This window comes from Diabrotica undecimpunctata, chromosome 10, assembly GCF_040954645.1.
Source record: "Diabrotica undecimpunctata isolate CICGRU chromosome 10, icDiaUnde3, whole genome shotgun sequence".
Lineage (NCBI taxonomy): Eukaryota > Metazoa > Arthropoda > Insecta > Coleoptera > Chrysomelidae > Diabrotica > Diabrotica undecimpunctata.
In genome coordinates, this window is record NC_092812.1 from 70,285,563 (window position 1) to 70,307,985 (window position 22,423).

Here is a 22,423-nt window from a genome sequence, read left to right on the forward strand (position 1 = left end):
CGCGTTAAATAACATTTATCGCGATTGAGACTGTGATAAAATGTGATTTTTCTGAAGACAAACTGTTTAAATTTTCTAATGACGGGTCTATTCATATATGTCGTCTATAGGAAACACATTATTCTCGTAAGGACGAATATATTTCATGAACACAAAGAATTGGATTTTAAGTAGATGCTTGGACATAGCCCTGATATTAATCCCATCGAAAATATTTGGAGTAAAATGGTGAAGACATTCTATCACATCAATTTTCATTCTGTAAATGCACACGACATATAAGAACCACAGAATCTACACAAGACTTTTGTGAAGATGAAAACTGATGCGTACAAGTTCTGTTTGCGTTATTATTAACTGTTATGTTGACTTACACCACTTAAATTTCAAAATCAACACCAAAAGTCATACGTAATTTATATGAAATCGAATTCATATTTTTGTAAAGTATTTCCTTAATTTGACTGTTCTAATAATCTGCTAAGATAACAATATGTAAACAACAAAGATTAGGAAGATAAAATATGATGCATAAACAAATGATCCCCTATCTCAATTAAAATTATTTAAGTTGTTATTCTAAATAAAAGTCCATGAAAAGTAAGTGATATATTCCATCATATCTTTGTGACATACGGGCAGTTTCAACAGACAGATTCAACACATTAAAGCAATAAAAATAATGTAAATAGATTTTATTTCCTATTTATACGGGAACAATTATTCCCTTTTATAAAAACGGTATTAATACCTACAGTACTTAATTGTAGAAGGTACTCTGTCCTCTACAGACCCTAGCAATAACATTTAGTTTTCTTAAGGAATCTATGACCTTCGCAAACGTAAAAATTAATATTTACTGCTCTCAGGTGCAGAAATGGTTCGTAATAAGTTGACTGCTGCAGATAGAGTAAAATTAGAAATAAATGAATCAAACAATGAGAAGTAGCGTAAAGACTTTAACCAATATTCTTACACTATTGTGCAAATTTTTACGAGTAAAGCAATTAACAAATCACATAAATCTCTCAACGTGTGTATAAACATAATATTATTGGCAGTTTTTTTTATTGGCAGTTATTTATCTACTACTTAATGATCTTTATTTATCAAAATATTAGCAGTTAACATTATTGGCAGATGTAAATATTTAGCCCAATTTTTGATATCTATATACCTCGGTTTTTTATATTTTATATAAAAGTAATAAACTTTACAGACTTTATTAAAACAAGTCATCGTTAAAAATACATATGAGTAAAACTGGTAAGTAGTATGAAATTAATAAAAATATGACAAACAGCTGCAAGCTTAATATTGGTGTTAATATAAGTACATAAAACGCCTACCGAATTCCAATGAAGCAGTATAAAAACTTTGGCAAAACGAAGAAAACAGGACAACTTTTACCGAAAACCCCGCACTTTCACAAAACCCTGCATGTTCGGGATGTTTATTTATCACTCACCAAAGCGTATTTTATTGAAAAATAATGAATATTTAACATCTTAGTTTTATTTACATGTGTTTAAATTGCCAACTGCCTCACTACTATTACCACATTTCACATTCACATCAGTTACAAACCAAACAACTTCAACGCGATACGGACAACGAACTTCGAGAGAATGGATTATGCGCATGTGTGTTTCTACGATCTTCAGGAATAATCTCTGTGCCACAGGTGATTTGCCTCCTCCTTGTTTATCTCAACAAGTGGTTTAGAGGCAAAGATGCTGAGAGGACCATTTTCTTTCCAGCGCTAATTTTAAATATAACTCATGCAAAACTCACCAGCTTTGGTGAGTTGATCTTGATCAGTATCAATAAATGTCATATTGTAAAAAGTTTATTTTTTTAAATGCTACAAAGTTAATGTACCTGTCATGTTTTTGACTATTTGCATATAGTTTTGTTGGACAATTCACTAGACCAATACTCGATTCTTTGGAAGTTTCTGCAGAATAATGATATGTCTCATAATAAAAAACAAAAAAGATCATTGGGGAAATATATGTAAACGAAACAATTAATAGTATAGGATATAACTAACTATAGCGTATACAACAATAAAAAAAGGAAAATAAAACTAATATATTTGATAAATGATATTCCAATTAGAATTCGAAAATACAGGAAAAAAATAAGATTAGCAGGAGGTCTAAATGAGAGTGTTGTAAGAAACAACATAGGTAATGAAAGATATTTCAAACATGAAAATATAATATTACAAACGTGCCCATCAATAATATAAATATAATTGTTTCGTAATAATGAATTCAAATTTCGTACAAAAGGATATTCATTCCTCTACGGAGGAAATCTGCTAGAACTCAATGCAATACAAAACAATTTTTACTAATTAGGTTTGTAGTTTGTAGATGGCGGTACAAGACGTATCAAAGGCATAAATATATGGAAAAATGACAGCTTATTTTTGCAATGATAATTAAAGTATAAAAAAGTCAAAGTAATATTTTCAACATAATAGATAATCATACTTTAGAGAGATCAAGGAAAGCTTCTGTTGTTTATTTATTTACTCAAATTTTTATATTTATTTTGCAAAACCACTTTGGTCAAGTGCCAATCATGCGAAGTGTCAAAGTCAAATTTGATGTCATAAATATATAACAAGAGTAACATTCAATTTTTAGATATAAATATAAAACTCCCACAATAGTTTTTAGTAGTAGAATATGGTACAATTTTGTCTAATTTGGCGTAACCCATTAGTTGCTGAAGAAAATATAAAGGGACAATTCAAGTCCATGTTTAATCTTGCTTCTGTCGTTTTTCATTTAATCAAATTAATGTCCATTAGGAATTTATACATTATATTTAAGGTAATGTAATTAACCATATTTTCATTGTCAGCATTTTAATTTATACCTAAGTACTGTAAATCCTGCTGTATAACAAGAATTTTAATATTTAAACATTGGAAAATCAAAATAGGAAATTAATATTCCTTAAAAACGATACATAATAACAAACATTGTGTATTTACCCAATTTTGCAATAAATAAATGACATGCAATTTCATGCCTTTAAAAATAGTTTGTATGACATATTCCATAAATAAATGATTTTGATATTCTACAAATTTAAACTCAAATTATCCTATGAATTTTATATATTTTCTTTACTCTTATCTAAAAAAATCAAAAATGGATTAATCTTTATCTCTATTATTAGATTAAATTAGACTATTAAATAGATCTTTATCTCTGGTTACAAGACAATAACAAAACAAATTATACTACCAAATCATTCTTTTCTCAGGTTATTTCTAAATTATGAGAGGAAATATTCTACAAAAATATTTAAGTTTCATTATCTGGTAGAAAAACAAAAATATAGTAAAGAACTCCGAAAGGAGACAGGATAGGGAACTGTTATTATTGTTATAAAAGTCTAAAATATAAACACTTTAAAGAAACACCTTTAAAGGGTGAAAATTAGTTTATGAATTACAGTAGAACCTTAATGAGTCGAACATCAAGGGAGATGCTAAAAAATTTGAGTTATAGAATTTTTAACTTATTGAGGGTTTCAGCATAAAGAGTTTTAGATTAATTTGTATTAATTTTGAGTTAGAGAGGTGAAATAAATAAAAATTCATTTATTTATTATAAATCAACATTATTTCAAAACATCCATAAAATAAAAATTTTGGCATTAAAAAAAGTCGCATTTTTTTGCTTTTAGATTGTTTAGTTGTTCTGTATGTATAGCATTGTCTAAGGTATAAAGAGCAGAACATTCTTGTTTTTGAAAGTTGCTGGTTTGTTCTATAAAATTCCGTTAAGTATTCAATGCTCTTCTGACCTCTCCTATGGAAACCCATGGAGTGCATGTAGTATTATTTAAGTCTTCTATGTTATCTTAAATTAGTATTAGTTTTCTAAGCTATTGAATTGATAATTTTGTCATCAGATAATGTCCCATCAGTGATAACTCCATCATTACACATAATAAAGCCCTTCAAGGATATTCCAGATGTAGATATCACTGTATTCTATTCTGCAATAGTGGAATAAAAATATCTTTGGTTTCAGCTTCTTCTGTTTACTTCTGTCTGACTTTTTAGTGATACATACCTTGATCCATAGACTGTAATTTTGATGTGGTATTGGCTGGCAGCAAGAAAAACTAAGGAGGGTCAACAAAGATAGAGAATTGCTAAAGTCTGTTAAACAACAGAAAATGTCTTATCTGGGACATATAGTGAGGGGAAATAGATATAGAATATTTCACCTGATCCTTAAAGTTAAAATAGAATGCCTTAGAGCTGTAGGAAGAAAACAGGTTACTTTATTTAAAAAATGTTTGTGAATGGACTCAAATATCAAATGCAGGACAATTATTCCATGTGGTAGAAGATCAAGAAGTCTTCGCAGTGGCGATTGCCAACCCAGATAGCTCTGATATGACACATGAAGAAGAAGATTGGCAGGCAGATATTGGATGTTAACTGCTTTTTTATTTATCATTTTTGAAACTTAGAGTCTTATCAGGAAGACATTTAAAAACAGTCCTATTTCGTCAGCATTGAAGATATTGTCAATTCGTAACCATACAACAAATCTAGCAATTCACTTTTCAATTTGTTACAGATGTCAATGTTGACATTGGCACTTTATCCACAAACTATTTTAAAAGCAATTTCATGTCTTCCTTTAATTTTTTGTAGCCACCCATTACTGGCCCTGAAATTAGCAACTCTCAATTATTAAGAGTAGATTTCAGACTTTTCTTGTAACAGTGTCCACTAACAGTGAAATTTTGACTCCCAACACTGCTCAAACCGTTTAAGTAAGCACTCCTCAAAGCCTGGAAATTCTACAATTCGCCATCTTTTGCATTACTTTGAAATAGCAGATTTTAGAGGTTTTCAATTTATTGAGGTTTGACTTAAAGAGGTTCTACTGTAGAGATTTTACTGTATTTAAAAAAAAAACAAAGATGAACAGTTATTGGTGTCTGCAAAGGAAATATTTTTTAGTAAGTTGACCATGTCTTAGGCTTTGAGGAAGCATGTAAATACAATTGAAAGAAACATGTCCACAATATCCTCATGAAACAGCATATTTTATGCAATTAAAGACTAGGTTAGCTGATGACTACTTTTTATCATTCCTTCAATCATAACCTGTAATTACAATTGGTGTAACACAAGTAAATGTTGTGTATAAAACCTTTATACTCCTTTTTTAAAACTTAATCAGTAAACATAAGAGCATTTTTTCTATGATTAGATACATTTGTTACAAATAAACATACTTTTTAAAAATTTTGTAATTTTGGTTCATTATTCAAACATATGTCATTGTTGATCATTGCTTAAGCAACCTGTGCTATATTTCAATTAGGGAAGTTCTCACTTCATCAATGTTTTAAATAACTGAAATCCTTTACATTAGTCTTGTCCCTAGCATGTCCCATACATATTAATTTTTTTCTGATATCTTGGCTTAAACGGCCACAAGGTCTTTCAGAATTTTAGTAATGTACCAGTCTGCAGTTACAATTTCGTCTATCAATGGCCACCAACTTTTAGGTGACCCTAACATATGCTACCTCACACCATAATTGAACATCATTCAAAATAAACCATAGGAATAAAATTAAACTTAAATTAGGAGTTTACACAAAAGCCAGAGCTCACTTATATAAACAAAACATTTTTTACTTGTTCTATTTGAAGACAAGATTTTAGAAACTTAATTATTCTGGTTCTAACAACTTGTTTTCACAAGTAATTTCTTGTTCTAATTGCTGTTTGACATATGTTCCAGAGCGTTTGTCACACCTAAATTGAACATCTACAGCTGTGGTTGAGTATTTTCTATCTTAAAGTCATCTAATATATTATTCAGTTTCGTTCCAACGTTTAGATCACCAATTTTGATTTTCCAAACATGTTACAAGTAAACACTAAATAACTTAATAAAAATGTACAAATAAAACTTCAATAGTAGTACATTCTACATTTGATAGTGGTTATTGAAAGACTAACAATAGTACATCTAATGTTGTAGATTTGTCAGAATCTGGAACTTTCTACATAGTGAGAGGAGGAGGAGCCTGTCAAGATATAGTAATTGCTTTATTTATCTTTAATTTGAGATACTTAGTAGTTGGATTTTAAATATGAATAAACTTCTTAAAAGTGTACGTTTATCAAATAATAAGGATGACATTATAAAAAAGTCAATAACCAGACAACTGTCAGACAGCTGCAAGGAAATACATTATGCTGGAGTTGAAGAAAACAAATCTCCTAATCTTTCAGAGTATTCGACTACAGAAGCAGCAACTACATTGTGTACAGCAATTGAAGCCATCTTCCTACATGGATTAAGAGATACTTTGATTCATAGATTTAAGAAAGCTCTAGCTGATGTAGACGAACAACCAGAACCAAGCTTTTGGGCCCCTCTATTGGTTATTTCTCATAGACAAATCATTGAACAGGTAAGAATTTCTCCTCATTTAACTTTCACACACTCAGTATACTACATTGACTAAGTCAAATCTTTGTCATATTTAACAATAATTGCCGAATATAATTTTTCATCCCATTTATATATGCCATATTGCTCAATAAGTCTCAGGCCTGACATAAATAGCACCACCCAGGTTTACATGGTGCAAACATAGGTCAAATGTGATATATGCAATAAATCTTAACTACTTTTCTTGAAATATAACTTTTGAGAAAAATAAACTAAAACATCTTTAATTATTATGTTATTTTTAATTTTTTTATATTGAAATTAACGTGTCTCGACAGCTATGGCCATTGACATGGGTACAAAAATGTCTGTTGTATTACATTTAAGTTAAATACAGTAAGTCACATTGGAGTTAATTAAATACAGTCTCTTACATCACAAATCATTATAATCTATTATAATATCTGTTATATAAGATGATAATCTGCAATCTTTTAAAAAGTCAATTATACACTATACATGTTTGGTGAATTCTGCTTGAGGTTATTGTTTATATTATGTGCTAGTCTATAAAATCTATAATAACTACACTATATGAATAAGTGTTCTACTCTAAGGCGATGAGAATCACAATGTTCGCAAGCAGGTGGATTTTCGGAATTCTTGAGATATCCTCCTCGTCAGTTTTGTGTTTTGTCCATTCCATAGTTGCTGTTAGATCGTGATGAAGTTGATATTTTTCTAGGCATAAGTCAAAACAACTTGCCTTTGCCTTTCTTGCTGCAATATCTGCGGATTCATTTCCACTGAAAGAAACAGAGTAGTATTTTCTATAAATGCGATCATGTTATCAGAAGAAATGGAAAAAATTTGGGGGAATTGATGGTATATATCTTTAATAGGCTGTTTTGCAGTTTCAGTGGGAGCGTTTTGGGAAGGAGAGCTCACCCTTTGTTTCTTTTTTGGTTTTTTGGTATTTATTTTATGGGGAGGCATCATATCAGAACTAGTTCTGGAGTTACTATCGGTATAACTGGTTTGAACTTCAGAGTATCCCCGTTTATTTGTAGAGGAGGGAGCTGATTGGCTGATCTAGTTCCGTTGTGTTTTGAGTAGGTTCCACATTGCAGTCTTCGGTATTTTGTTGATTGTTTGTAGAATGTATACTAGTGTCTTCAGATATTGTTGATTGGTCGATTGTTATTACACTAGTTTGGGGATGATTCGAACAGTGTGAGGCAATGTGGCCTGCTTGCAGATAAAGCAAGAAACAAATTCTCACTAAAATCAATCAACACCTAATAAATCATACAACACAACTTTCGCCAGTGTCATATGATCAGTAGAATTGGATATTGAAGATGCCCATATAAAAGACCACCTTACAATTAATGGGATAAACCACAGATACTGCAAAATAATTCCATCAAGAAAAACCGAGAAACTTACACCTCTGATTAGAATAATTGAATCATTTTCTCCCATGCTCATTATCTATCCACTCTGCTGACAACTGCATCATGTTAATAAGTAGGAAATGCCAAGGAAAACATCCAACACAAATGTGCACCTCTCCTCTTCAGGAGAAATGTTTGTCATGCAATGCCGAAGACCACCAAGCATGGTCACCTAAATATCCTAACAGACCAACTAACGCATAAAGTCCATGAACAAAAAATCCTATGAAATTCCATCAGAAATTACTGGTACAAGCCGAATACATTTATCAATGATGTATCATGATCATATTGCAGAAACCCTCCAAGAATAAACAACCCCCCAATAACTGCATCCACGTTTCATTCCCCTTCAAAGACTCTAAATTTTATCACATCACTAAAGCACCCTTTATGATAATTCAATAATCATTGGCGATTTTAATCCAAAGTCAACTCCCCACGTTTGAAGCAAATCACATGTTTCCTTCAAAATTCCAATTACCTACATCTCCCATGTTTATCATGGCATATAAACCAAGGACACCTCCGGATATATTACTATGTTCTAAAAATATTATACTTAAATACTATCACAAATGTGCTTGAAACTCCAGATCTGGGAAGTGACCATCTGGCTCTCAATTTGATTTTAATGTACAGCTTGATGCTAATAATATTAATGAAGTTAAGCTGCCTAACAGAGCAAAATGTAAATAGTAGAATGAAGGCATTTTTAAATGTAAGACATAACATTTGTCCAAAGTACATTAAAAATTTCAACACTTGTCTAAATGAATAGTAGAAAACTCACCTCAGCAAAATAAATCACATTTTAATTCAAATCTTCCACCCTTCATTTGATCTCTAATTAAATTAAAGTGAGAGTTACTCAGGAGATCCAAATCAATGATGCATGTGAATTAAAATCACAATTTAACGAACTAAACAAAGATATCCACAAACTTATATACAACATAAATGGATCCTAGCATGTAAGAGTAGGTATAAGCTGCATGAAGTGTAAAATATACTGAAATGAAATAAAAAAACTATCCAAATATAAATCATTTAGACAACAAATTTTAAAAATCCAGTATATGATGGCCAGTCATATAGTAAGGACGAAGAAAAATGTAATGCTTTTGCAAAGTTCCTTGAAGCAACATACGAATTTAGTGAGGACAATGATTTTAATAGAGATACCTTAGATGACGTGGATAATTGGTTTGGAAATTTTTATGAGAACGATCGTAATCAGAATGCCTTTCGGTTCATCACAGAAGATGAATATGACGAAGATTTATATAAGGAAAAAATCAGCTCCAGGCAAAGATTCCATTAACTGTAAAATCATTAAACACCTAGATCCTGTCATTCATAAGGAAATAAGGAGCATCTGTGACTATTGGATGATGAATAATTTCTTCCCTGATGAATGGAAGACGGCTATTGTAATAATTATTCGTAAACCTAATACTAAGCACAAATTACCGTCCAATTTTTGAGAAAATTATTAACATATTCCAGCACACCAGTTTGGGTTTAAGAAAAAATCATTAACAATCCATCCTCTTTCAATTAACAATCTTCAATCTTAACAATCCTCAACAATTGTTACCGATTTTCTAAAAAGACGCAGTAGTATAGTCAAAATTAATGGAACATATTCCCAAGTGATAACCTTCCATAGATGTATCAATCCGCCAATGAACAAGCAGGATTGCTTGTTAAGAGGAAGAAGAATAAGAAGATAAAATATAACTTGGATACGCCGAAATTTATTGGGAGACAATGTGTATTTCAAAATAATTTTAAAATGTAGCTTTTATCAAATTACAAACTAATAATTTAAAATTTTTTAAATTTTTTTACTCTTTCGCTTTAATCTTCCGTTCCGATAGTGGTGATTCACCCTGTATACAAGGAAAAATTTTTATGTATGTAATTGTTATTATTACTTACATGAAAATAAAATTAAAGCTGTACTTGTTTTTTTTTTTAGTTACATCTTATCCAAAGCGTTAATAAATATGTAATGTTAAACAATAGTAAAATTTAACTATTTTTATTAGACCTATAATAATTACATACCTGTATCTGTCAATTAAAGAGACAAGTATTTATAATGCATTGTTTTGTATTCAACTATGCATATCCTTTTATTAGTGAAATTAATTAACTACAACTACACAGTGCTGAATACGGCTCTGATTAGAATGAATTATATATCGACAATCTAATAGCAATACGTGCCTGAGAGTTTTGGCAACAATGATCTCCATAAGCGCAATGTTATTTTCTTAACTTAAAACAAAGTATAGAGCAAAACATTTTACAAGCGTAACACACAAGAATGAGTGAATTAATTGATTTGCAGACCCATGGTGGAATATGGTTCTAACAGTTTTTTATAATTGTAAAGGTCCTGTTAAAAATAATATAAAAGTGGGTGAAACAGTCAACCTTACACAAATTACTAGGATGCGTCATTCTGATAACCTCCTTCATAATCCATCAAATATACCACTTTACAGCAAAACTGGAAAAGAAAATATAAATGAGAGATTCAATAATTTGTATAAATATTTCTCTATTAAAGAAAAAAACATGAAATTGATTGAGCCTCACGTTATGCAGATACCTGAAGACACTCACCGTATATATCCAGAGAGAACTCTATTTGAAGAAATCCTTTACATGTCAAGATAATAAACATTTCCTTCCATGGTACTAACTTATTAGTCTGACAATATTGTAATTACCAATATTTTTTAACTATTTTATTATATTTAGTCTTAAAAAAATAATTTTATGTATCCATACTAATTCTATAAATCGACTGAAAGACTTCGGTCCATGGCCTTTTGGTACTTAGTATCTTCTTCTTCTATTTCTTGGAGATCTTTCGGTCTGTTTAATTCTGAAGCTGCCTCTGGTTAATTTCCTGGGAGGTAGATTGCCAACTATCCCTCCATCTTTTAGGTGGTCTTCCGGGAGGTCTTCAACCGGGCGGGTTGTTTTCTAGGGCAATTTTTGGGAGTCTATTCTCATCCATTGTGGTCACATATGGATGTGAAACGTGGACCCTCTTAACCACTGATGAAAATCAACTGAGAATATTTGAGCGCAAAATACTAAGGAAGATATTTGGACCAACCCAATGCAGCGATAGTTCGTGGAGAATTAAAATGAACCACGAGCTGGATGAACTAATGCAGAGCGCAGATATTGTCAGATTTGTAAAGTCACAAAGACTAAACTGGCTTGGTCACCTAGAAAGAATGCCAGATAATCGAGCTGTAAAAGTAGTCCAGAGATGGAAGCCCCAAGGAAACAGAACAAGAGGAAGGCCCCGTAAAAGATGGATAGACGACGTAGAGAGGGATCTTAAAACCATGAACATCAGGCAGTGGCGAAGGAAAGTATCCGACAGGGCAGAATGGAAGAACATTGTTAAGCAGGCCAAGACTCACAAAGGGTTGTAGCGCCATCAGAAGAAGAAGAAGATTCTCATCCATTCGTCTTACATGATTGTACCACATCCTCTTAAGCTGCCTTCCCCATCTTACAATATCTTGAATTTTGCACTGCTCTCTAACGTACGTATTTCTCACCCTGTCTCTTCTTGTTTTGTCCACTATTGTTCTTAGGGTTTTCATTTCGGCAACCCTTAGCATCTGTTTCGTTTTGTTGGTATTTTCCCGTACTTCTACGCCATATGTCATGATCGGTCGTATGTAAGTCTTGTAGATTCTGATTTTACTATCTGTGCGCATATACGGATTTGACCAGACTATCTCCCGCAGACATCCGGACAATGCGGATGCTTTGTTGATCTGACTCCTTAGTTCCTTTACCGGGTCGTGTGTGCTTGATATATCTATGCCCAGATATCTGAATTAAAGTAAAATGCATGGCGCAAGACCAAAAGGAAGGCCACGGAAAAGATGGGAGGATGAAGTGGCAGCGGACGCGCAAAATTTGCTAGACGTGAGAACCTGGAGAAGATCGGCGCGGCACCGACAAGGTTGGAGGCATAGTTTGGAGGAGGCCAAGGCCCGATTTGGGCTGCAGCGCCATTGGAGAGAGAGAGAGAGAGATATCTGAATTGCATCACCTGTTCTATGGGGTTGTTTTCAACCACTAACTTACATCTGAGCTTAGTATCAATAAAGTATATTTCCCTCTCTCTCAGCTAGTTTTTTATGATTAATGCAGTAATTCTAAATAAATAAAAAAAGGTGAATTTTGTATAAAAGATGTTTTATTAGTTAGGCGGGACTTATTGAATAATGTGATATGTTTAATTATTATTTTTATTCCTCTGTAAAAGGAATACTTTGATAATACGATAATACTTTGGCGTTAGATTCTGGTGTTGCTATCAATAGTTCATTTACTGTTTTAGATTACAAATTTATCGCAAATTACCACAGAGGTGGGTCAATGCCGCGTCTGGATACGTCTAGCTTTGAACGATTGCCTGCTTTCTTCGTACTTAATGAGCATTCGACAGGATTCTTCTTCTTTAAAATCATACTACAAAGTTAACGCATATGTGAGAGATGGAGAACTTTTAGATGTAGCACAGCGATTAATAGAAGGCGTGGAAGCATTCAAAAGTTTTACTTTGCCATTTAACTCCAGTTTACTAAATACGTGGCCACTACCGAGTCTAATCTTATCAGGTATTTGGTCTCCGACTTTAAAATCCTGTCCAGTTGCACCCTGTGATGATGTAGCTCAGAGTATATCCATAACAGAGTCAATGAAAACTCAGTCTAACTTCGAAAACAGTTCTGATACAGCTTCCATATGTTCTGTAATGTCCTATAATTCTCAGAGTTCAGGGTTGCGACAAATTGTGTCTTTATCTGAAGATGAAGTTCTAAAAATTATTTTAGCTAAAGATAAGGACCAGACGAGCAATTCTCAATCTTTTGATGATTTGAGGTCTGTGTCTGGTTCCGATCATGACAGAAACAGTGACTTGAATAATATTAATTATACTGTTGGTAATTCTTTAAGTAAAAGAACTGGTTGGTCATTTGATGAAACTCAGTTGCCTGAGAGTACTGAACCTGAAGCGACAAATGATGAATGTCAAGAAAAACTTGTTAAAGAAGAACCAAAATCTATGGAGACTAGTTTTAATGCTCTTATTGAAAGTTACAACATGCTTAGCGGTGCCTTCATTAAAACTCCTGATTTTCGAGATGTTTGGCAGAAATTGGGAGATAAAAACGAAGAGCCAAAAGAAATTACGGTAAGAATTTTACAAATTTACCAGCATTTTCATATTAGATTTCCAAATTTTTACTGTTAAAAGGAAAACATGTTAATACAAACATGTGAGAACGAATAAATACAGTTTCTTGTTAATAATACATCTTTGTTTCCAGGTTGAACCAAAAGAGCCTACTGTTATAACATTCAATCCGGCGACCAGACCAGAAGTAAGTTTTGCTTTACAAGTAGGAAAGATTGCACAAGAAAAGGGATTGGATTTACAGAATTATGAATGTGCCGATTGTAGAAAATCTATAGCATTAGACACTAAGCCAAAGTAAGTAATATAAAATAAAATAAATGGTAACAAATAAAAGAAAAACAATTGGTTTTCATTGGTTTTGTACTAAGGTTGTTTAAGTGAATTCTTATGATTTCGTCACACAATAAATTGGGTTCACTCCAGATTTGATTTCCGAGAGTGTTTATTTGACTTAAACTGTTTTTTGTTTATATTTGTTACCATATAATATTTGTCGGTAGATTTACGTGATAGGCCGACTATACTCAAAAGTACTACGAAATCTGATAGAAAATGATATTAAAGAAAAACAACCCGAAGAACAAGCGGGATTTAGGGCCGGACGCTCCACCACGGATAATATTTTCACATTAAAAATTGCAATGGAAAAACGAGTGCAGAGAAATAGAGAAACCCATATATCTTTAATAGATTTGGAAAAAGCATATGACAGTGTACCAATCTCAACATCAACAGGAGCACAGGAAGCATACGCAGAGTTAAAAACACAAACGAAAAGGCTAGGTCTGGAAATTAACACAGAAAAAACAAAAATAATGGTACAGACGAGAAGAAATATAATCCCACAAAACATTATGCATGAAGATGACATTGAAACGGTTGGAAAGTTTACATACCTGGGAGTAGAAATATATGCCGATGGAGCAGAGGATGGAGAAATACGAAAAAGGATAACGCAGGCAAACAAAGCTTATTTTGCCCTCTCCCATATATTTCGGTCTAAAAGTGTCCACCGAAATACAAAGATGAGAATCTATAAAACTTTAATTCGGCCAATAGCATGTTATGGCAGCGAAGCATGGGTCCTGAAAGAAACATCCAAAAACAAACTCGACACATTCGAAAGAAAAGTACTGAGGAGAATACTAGGACCTGTGAGGGAAAACGGAATCTTCAGAATTCGATATAACAACGAGCTCTATCAACTGTATAAGGAAACACCCCTGTCAGACTTCATTAGAATACAAAGATTGCAATGGGCCGGACATGTGATACGAATGGGAGAGGATAGGCTACCAAAACGAGCACTGAACGCCAGAATGCAGGGAAAGAGACCAGTTGGAAAGCCAAGAGAGCGCTGGGAAGACACAGTAAGCAGCGACGCACAAGCACTTTTAGGAGTCCGTGTATGGAGAAGAGCAGCCACAGACAGACAAGGGTGGAGGCAAAAAATAAAGGAGGCCAAGGCTCATTTTGGGCTGTAGTGCCGTAGAAGAAGAAGTGTACCAATCTCGCAACCATGGATAGAAATGGGTAACTTGAAAATAAACCCAATTCTTATTAACGCCACTCAAAAATACTACGAACAAAACTTTGCAAGACTTAAAATGGGACAAGAAATCACCTCTCCTTTTCAAATAACAAAGGGACTAAGACAAGGCTGCTGTCTGTCACCCACCTTATTTAAAATATATTTGGACAGATCCTTAGTGAAATGGGTAAAAAAATGTAGAAACATGGGAATAACGGTGGAAGAAAACACGTTATATACACTTTTCTTTGCGGATGACCAGGTAGTAATTGCCGAAGACAGCTACGATCTTAGCTATATGGTAAGAAAACTGCAAGAAGAATATGAGGTGGCAGGTCTAAACATGAATATGACAAAATGTAAATATCTCTCAGTGGGAACAGATTTTCATTTTCAACAAGAAGGGAAATAGCGCAGATGAAATCAGAGAAAGAGTAAACAAGGGCAGAGCAGCGACCCGCGCCTTAAACTCTCTTCTCTGGCAAAAAACAATTCGACCAGAAACCAAAAACACATTTACGGTAGTATAGTCCAAAGTATTACACTTTACGGGAAGTATGGGACGTCACCAAAGCTAATAGAAACAAACTTATGACGACAGAAATGGATTATCTGAGACTAAGCTGCGATAGATCGAAACTGGAGAGAGTTAGAAACGAACAAATAAGAAACTAAATGAAAATGGAGCGAAATATCAATGGTGACATAGAAAGAAAACAATTAATCTGGTTCGGACATGTTAAAAGAATGCCAGAGTACAGATGGCCTAGAAGAGTACTGGAATGGATCCCTCCTGAAAGAAGAAAGAGAGGACGACCACGGAGAAGTTGGCGCAACGATATTGATAAAGCAATGGCGGCAAGAGACTTAGAAGAGGCAACTGCATATGACAGAAAAAGATGGAAATTGACGTAGAAGCGGCGACAGCCGTAATCAATCCGTTAAAAAAAAAATAAATAAGATTTACTTGATATAACTTTTTAAATTTTAATAACTGGATTTGGTGATCACCTAAACCTTTATCCACTATACAAAGCTTAGCATCATAATTTAAGGTGTTGGTCACTATATAATCAATACAAGTAGCTGAGTGGTAGTTAGTTATCATAGGAACAGTTTTATTCAATATTGTAAAACCATTGGAAGTGATTGTTTAACTTTTTAATTTTTGTGATATGGATCACATCTCTTGGATCAAGTCTATATTAAAGTCGCCAAATATCCAGGTTTGTATTGTTCTGTTCATAAACATGTTTAAAGACATATCCACTACTCCCAAAAGAGCAATGAAGGAAATTATGAGGTCTGTATTCTCCTCCCACTATCGAATACCTATCAATCTCTAAGAAAAGTACTGAACATTTTGTGTTATACCTATACACTTCAGAATAATCATAAAAGTCTTTAATACATATCCCTACGCCTCCACCGTCCTTTTCCCTAGCCCTACACATATACACTGCATTATATTCATTCACATTAAAATATGGCTCTTCACCAGCTCTCAACCAATGTTCAGACACTACAATTAATTACATCTCCCATATTTAATGTTACAATACACTTACAAGTAAGTGTATCGTGATGTAACTACTAATTTTATTCCTACATTAATTTCTTTATTATATCTTCATTATGAATAGAAATTGGCTATATTTGTGTTTGAAAGGTTACTTTTGTCTTAATACAACATATCACATTTGAGTCTATATTACGATTTTTTCTTGCATTAATAACTTTTGTTTTAATATCTCGGACCTCCATTTTGCAACAATTACTGATCCATTTTGATTTCCTGGTTGTAACAGTCTCACACATCATGACAAGTCAAATTACATAATAAAATATCATTAGCAATTTCCATTAGAACCTCTTTAGGATCTTCATTTTTAATTTGGGTTCCACGAATCTCCAGGCTACAGGAATAGTATTTAATTTATAATTAGCAGATTCTTTTCTCTAGCTGTAGGTATGTCTTTGGTTTTTAATTGGATATTTCCTTTCTCCATATCTCGCAGTTCTTGTGCTACACTTTGTCCAACATGAGAGAATCAATTTTACTTCTTAAGAAAGCCATAGATTCTTCAGTCCTCTGAAAAGATTTTTGAAACTAGATGATTTCATTTGGTTTCAACGATGAAATTTGATTTTCTGCTGACTTACCCTCACTTTTTGCACATTGAACACATTTGACTGTATTTCCTTTAATTGCACCGGATTTCCTAGCCCAACTATTATGGTGGTAGTAATTTCTCATGCAAATGCTACAAGTCGCAGCATCTACAACTTGTTTTTTACAATAAAAACAACATTTTTGTGTAGTACATTTTGCAATGTTTGCTTTAACCTCAACCTCACCAAACGCCCTGAATAATTGAAACATTTTTAGTTTTTTAATTGAAAAAGTTTAACGCTTTTTATAATTGAAAAATGGTACAAAAGCAACGTCCAGTTATAGTCATAGTTTTTAAATAATGCTCTAAATTCATAAGCATTATTGATTTTAATTTTTTAATAGATACTTTTTAAATCTAATACAGGGTAAGTCAAAACTCAAATTTATTATTTGCTCAGTATTTCTAAATCACCCTGTATTTTATATTTCTATCATAAACTAAAGTTAATGTAGTTTAATTTGTCAAGTATTTCCTATGCCTACACTTAACAGTTGTGGTGATATTTTAAATTGTAGTGGATAAAGATGTATTTCATGAATTAAATTTATTATTGTGATTTACTTTACTGTTTAAAAATATCTTACAATACACAAAAAATAAAATAAAGAAATTGTTATTTTCATTGTAGGTGTTCGAAATGAGTTTGATGCATGTAGAAATACTGATCAATTAATAAATTTGTGTTTTGACTCACTCTGTATTAGATTTAAAAAGTATTAGTAAAATAGTAAATTATAAAATTAGTAAAATAACCATTTTTTTGAATTTTAACAATCATTTAAAAACTATCGCTACAACAGGTCGATGCTGTTATAATTTTTTAGATACCCTGTATAACACAAAACAACTTTGTATTCTTGTAACGAGGAAGTAAAGCGTGTTTTAAATTTAAAATAAATATATATATATTTGTATATTTTTAACTAGTATTAAAATGTGAAGCATACCTTCTATATTTGTAAATAACTTTGTAAATAAATTCAGAAAAGCAGAAGGAGAAGATGGAATAACAGCTGAAACACTTAAAGAAATGGGAGAATTAGGGACGGAAGTAATGCTTAGAATTTGCAATGAGATGTGGAATACCGGAGTGCCCAAATGACTGGGGTAAACTCACATTTATTGTCATATATAAAAAAGGTTCACCGACAGATTGCAGTAACTACCGTACAGTAGCATTCATATCACACGCGAGCAAAGTACTTTTAACCATCATCAATGAAATCTAAAATCGATTCTCTTACCACAAATTCCTCAAGAACAATGCAGCATACTGCGGGTCTCACAATATTCGTCAAATTTAAGATTTGATTTTATTATATTTTATTTTATTTTATTCTACTTTATTTCATTTTATTCCAATTAATTTTATTTTATTTTAATTTAATTTTATTGTATTTTATTCTATTTTATTGTATTCTATTCTATTTTACTCTATTCTATTTTATTCAATTTTAATTTATTTTATAATATTCTATTTTCTTCTATTTTATTCTAATTTATTCAATTTTATTCTAATTTATTTTAGTTTACTTTATTTTATTTTATTTTATATTATTTTATTCTACTTTATTTAATTTTATTCGAATTTATTATATTTTAATTTAATTTTATTGTATTCTCTTCTATTTTATTTTATATTATTTTATTTTATTCTACTATTATATTTTTATTAATATAGATATAAACAGCTGAAAATAGAGAAACATCCTAAAAAAACAAAATAAATTAATATATTGCACATAAATTTAAATCTATGTATATCAAACCTACAGTTCGTTTATTATTTTCTTAATTTTTCAGAGTTTGTGCCTTTACTGGTGATTATTTTTGTGATATTTGTATGAGTACTGAACTAGTTCAAATTCCTGCTAGAATAATTCACAATTGGGACTTCAAAGCCTATCAGATATCCAAAAAAGGAATAAATTACTTAAACGAGGTTAAGGATCATCCCATTATTGATTTTAAAGTGAGTTAATTGTTTTTTTTATGTACCATTAGCCATTAACACCATCAAATGAGCAATAGTAACATCAAGTTAGTGTTAAAAGTATATTTTTCATGTTTTAGACTTAGATTTTTACTAAAAGCTTGGTTTTAAAAATGTCTTTTTAGATTTTATTAAAACGTGCACTTAACAAGCTTTCTAGATAAATACGTATATTATACAGGTTTTTTCAAAAAAGGTAACATCGTCTCTAGGATAGGTAAAAAACTAAAAAATAATTGGGGTTTGCTTAGTAAAAATTTTTTGTAACGCCATCCGTTTTCAAGATAAAGGCCGTTGAAGAAAAAAAATATTACATTTTTTACGATTTTGCCAAAACTACTGGCAATATTGTAATGGAATTTTAAACGAATATGTTTTGGAAGCTGATACATCCCATGAATTTATTTTTATATCTCACTCTCATAGAGGGCGCTAGTTACAAGGTTCATACCAAGTATAGGTACCACATAACTTTTTTAAGGGTAGAATTATTAATCAAAATTCCAAGTGAACTTAAACATCATACAATTTTACACCAAAAGTACTCTTGAACTACTCTAAAACTCAATACTGTGTACCGGTTTCGGAATATTTTCGTTTGGAAATTTGTGAAATTATAACCGATGCTGGTATAAAGTAATGATTAAAAAAATCACAAGCAGAAAATTAAAATAAAGACTAAGAACATAAAATAAAATTCAATTAGAGTAAGTGTTCAAACACCTTCGCTGCGGTTACGAAAAATTCAATTATTATCTTGTATGCTTGCTTACCAGTTGTAATTGACTGGTACTGTAGAATTCTGTATTTAGATACACCAGTCGCAATAGACTGGTAGTTCTTAAGAAATGTGAGTGTGATCTATCTGTCAATTTTTAAAGATTTATGTGTAGTAATAGTTGTAGCTTGAGAGAGTGACTCATGAGACTAATTAGTCTAAGTCTTTACATGATGATGTATTAGGTTTTTTTGGAAGTGGGATAAATGTAGACTCTAACCATATTCGTGGCAGTGCTCCAGTTTCGTATATGTGGTTATAAATGTTTTGTTAGTTTTGAGACATTGTCGTCTTCTAGAAGTTTGAGCCAGTCTGATGGTATTTGGTCAGGGCCTGGAGATTTCCCATTTTTGCTTTGTTTGATGGCTTTCTCTACTTCTGCTTTTAAAATACTAGGACCAGTATTCGTATACTTTGTGGTGTTAAATGATGGCCTCGTATCCATGAAGAGCTCTTTTATGTAGTTGGTCCATTCTTCCTTTTTTTCCCGCCTCTGTACTGATAGACCAGTAAAGATTGCTAATAATTCTTAGATCACATGTGTTTATTCCAATATTTGTTAATACCTCCATCAGCTTGTCGTGTTTTGAATGAATGAAAATGACTACTTTTTATAGGTTATACCCAAGCGAAGACCGTACACTACTGAGTTATTCCATCCCAATACATTTTAGAGGCGCGTGTAGCGATGCAGTATTGTTTAAATTATTTTAAGGGTTATAATGGTATTTTTTTTTTAATTAGTTAAATACACACATCAATTTTCTAAATTAAGTACAATATATTGGGTTTTGTATTTAAGATCTTAACGAAAATTACATAATTTCAAAATTTCACCTTGCATTATTCATAATAGTCCCTACATAATATAATTTGTTAAGATCATGTTGGTAAGTAGATTTTAAAAACATTAAAATATACAGGGTGTTCCATTAAAAATAATGATAATGGACTATGCTAAACTTGCGTGAATCATTCAATACATTTAAATTAATGTTTAAAAAGGGCATATTTATATATAAAAGTCGATGGGCCCCAGCGATTTTTAGTTTTTTTTTTTTAAACAAATCAGAAATAATTTTATTCCATAAGTAAGTTTCACCCTGTATAAAAAACCATCCACAAGAACAAAAGATTATTCCAAGGCCTACTCTAATTAGGATTTTTTCTACGACTGTATATTTAATAATAATAATGCATTATAATTATTTCAGGTACTAAACCCTTACATTTACGGAGTAGTTGAAGAAATGGCGAATTTGCAAATTTTAAGGAATCAGCTTAATTTCTTGAGGGCCTATTTATTTACTTGTAGAGAGCCAGTAATAGAGGAATTACAGAAACAAATGTGGCCTAGAGAATATATGTATGAACATATTCATCAATATTCAATTTTGGTAAGACTTTTTGTCATAACTTTTTTTGGAGAGACCATTTGTTAATTATTGTTTATTTTAGGACCTTTCTGACGTGACTAGTGGTTTATTAGCACAACAATTGGAGAAGGTAGTTGCGTTTGGAAGAGAGCATGTCTATAGTTGCTGGCTGTGTAGTCAAAAAGGATTTGTATGTGAAATTTGCAATAAGCCCAAGGTATTATTTCCATTTGACGTTGAATATATATTCCGCTGTGATGTTTGCAATGCTGTGTATCATAAAACTTGTTGGAATTCAACAAAATCGTGTGGGAAGTGCAAAAGGAAAAAAGATAGAGAGGAATTATCTCTTTTGGGTTATATCGCAAATGAATAGTGTTTTTCTTTTTCTACTTATCCGACAGGACCTACTTATTGCTTGTAATAGAAAGATGGACTTTTATTTTATTGATCATACTGTCAGATTTATTTTATCGGCGACTTAATCAGAGTAACGTTTATGAAAATTCTGAAATATAACATGTAAGGAAAAGTATACATATAAAATACTATTTAATTTAAGTTATTATACGAGTATACACCTCTCATAATATGTAACAATTTCATCATTCAATTTGTTTTTACTTTTTAAATTAAACGATAATAAAATACATAGAAATTTATTATGTTATATTTTACATCATTCCATAAATAACGAAATATTCTTATGACAATGAACAAAACATGTTAAAAAAGGAAAAATATAGATTTAAAATATGCTGTGTTAAAACATTTGTATATCAATTACTTTCCCAATCCAGGCTGAAATCCTCATCAACATGATAAAATGCTTGACTTATAAATACCTGTTTTACTATGTGTTTGAGTTTTTTTATAACCGTAGTCAGCGTTAATGATAAGCTGTTATTTAGAAGTTCTGCAGTAATGAAATTCAGTTCGTTTAAACATGAGCTCCTGATTCATTTTGGGTAGTGTAAAAAATCTTTGTTTTTCGTATTGTAAGAGTGGTTCATTTTCAAGCAAGCTTCCTAAAACAGCGTTTACTAAGGGTCTGTTGTCCATAAAAATATTCCCTATTGAAAATGGCAATGTACTGTGGCGAAATTCCCACTGAGAGAGTACGGTCAAGATGGGAATTGGCGGATTTCACGCTATGTGCTTGGCAGAACAAATAGGACCAAGTAGTGTTCACGACAGAATAGTACAAAGATCTTTAGGGCACAGCTCTATTACGAGTAAAACTACCTTTTTTGATTTTAATTTATAATGCAAATTAGAATAAAACAGAGACACATTAGATATTTATTATAAAATACGTATATTTATAAATAATTGTCTTTAAGTAGTCAGATAGGAGACATGAATTTTAATAAAAAGACTTAGGGTTTAGCGAGAA

At 31.7% G+C, this 22,423-nt stretch overlaps 2 protein-coding genes across 4 annotated transcripts in view; one reads left to right on the plus strand and one right to left on the minus strand.

Moving 5' to 3' along the window:
• LOC140452371 (uncharacterized) overlaps window positions 1-1,631 on the minus strand; it is a 116,052-nt gene extending 114,421 nt beyond the window's left edge. For 2 of the 3 annotated variants that reach the window (XM_072546578.1, XM_072546576.1), the window contains exon 1: window positions 1,350-1,631. The gene's annotated coding sequence lies outside the window, so the exon portion shown is untranslated. The remainder of the gene's footprint in view (window positions 1-1,349) is intronic. The other variant, XM_072546577.1, reaches the window with a different exon arrangement.
• An 838-nt stretch (window positions 1,632-2,469) lies between these two features.
• LOC140452372 (uncharacterized) lies at window positions 2,470-21,784 on the plus strand. Its single transcript, XM_072546580.1, has 7 exons — window positions 2,470-2,846; window positions 6,045-6,480; window positions 12,309-13,166; window positions 13,303-13,466; window positions 18,684-18,852; window positions 20,866-21,048; window positions 21,110-21,784. The coding sequence occupies exons 2-7, from the start codon at window positions 6,157-6,159 to the stop codon at window positions 21,401-21,403; spliced, it is 1,992 nt and encodes a 663-aa protein (XP_072402681.1). The 5' UTR covers window positions 2,470-2,846; window positions 6,045-6,156; the 3' UTR covers window positions 21,404-21,784.
• The last annotated feature ends 639 nt before the right edge of the window (window positions 21,785-22,423 follow it).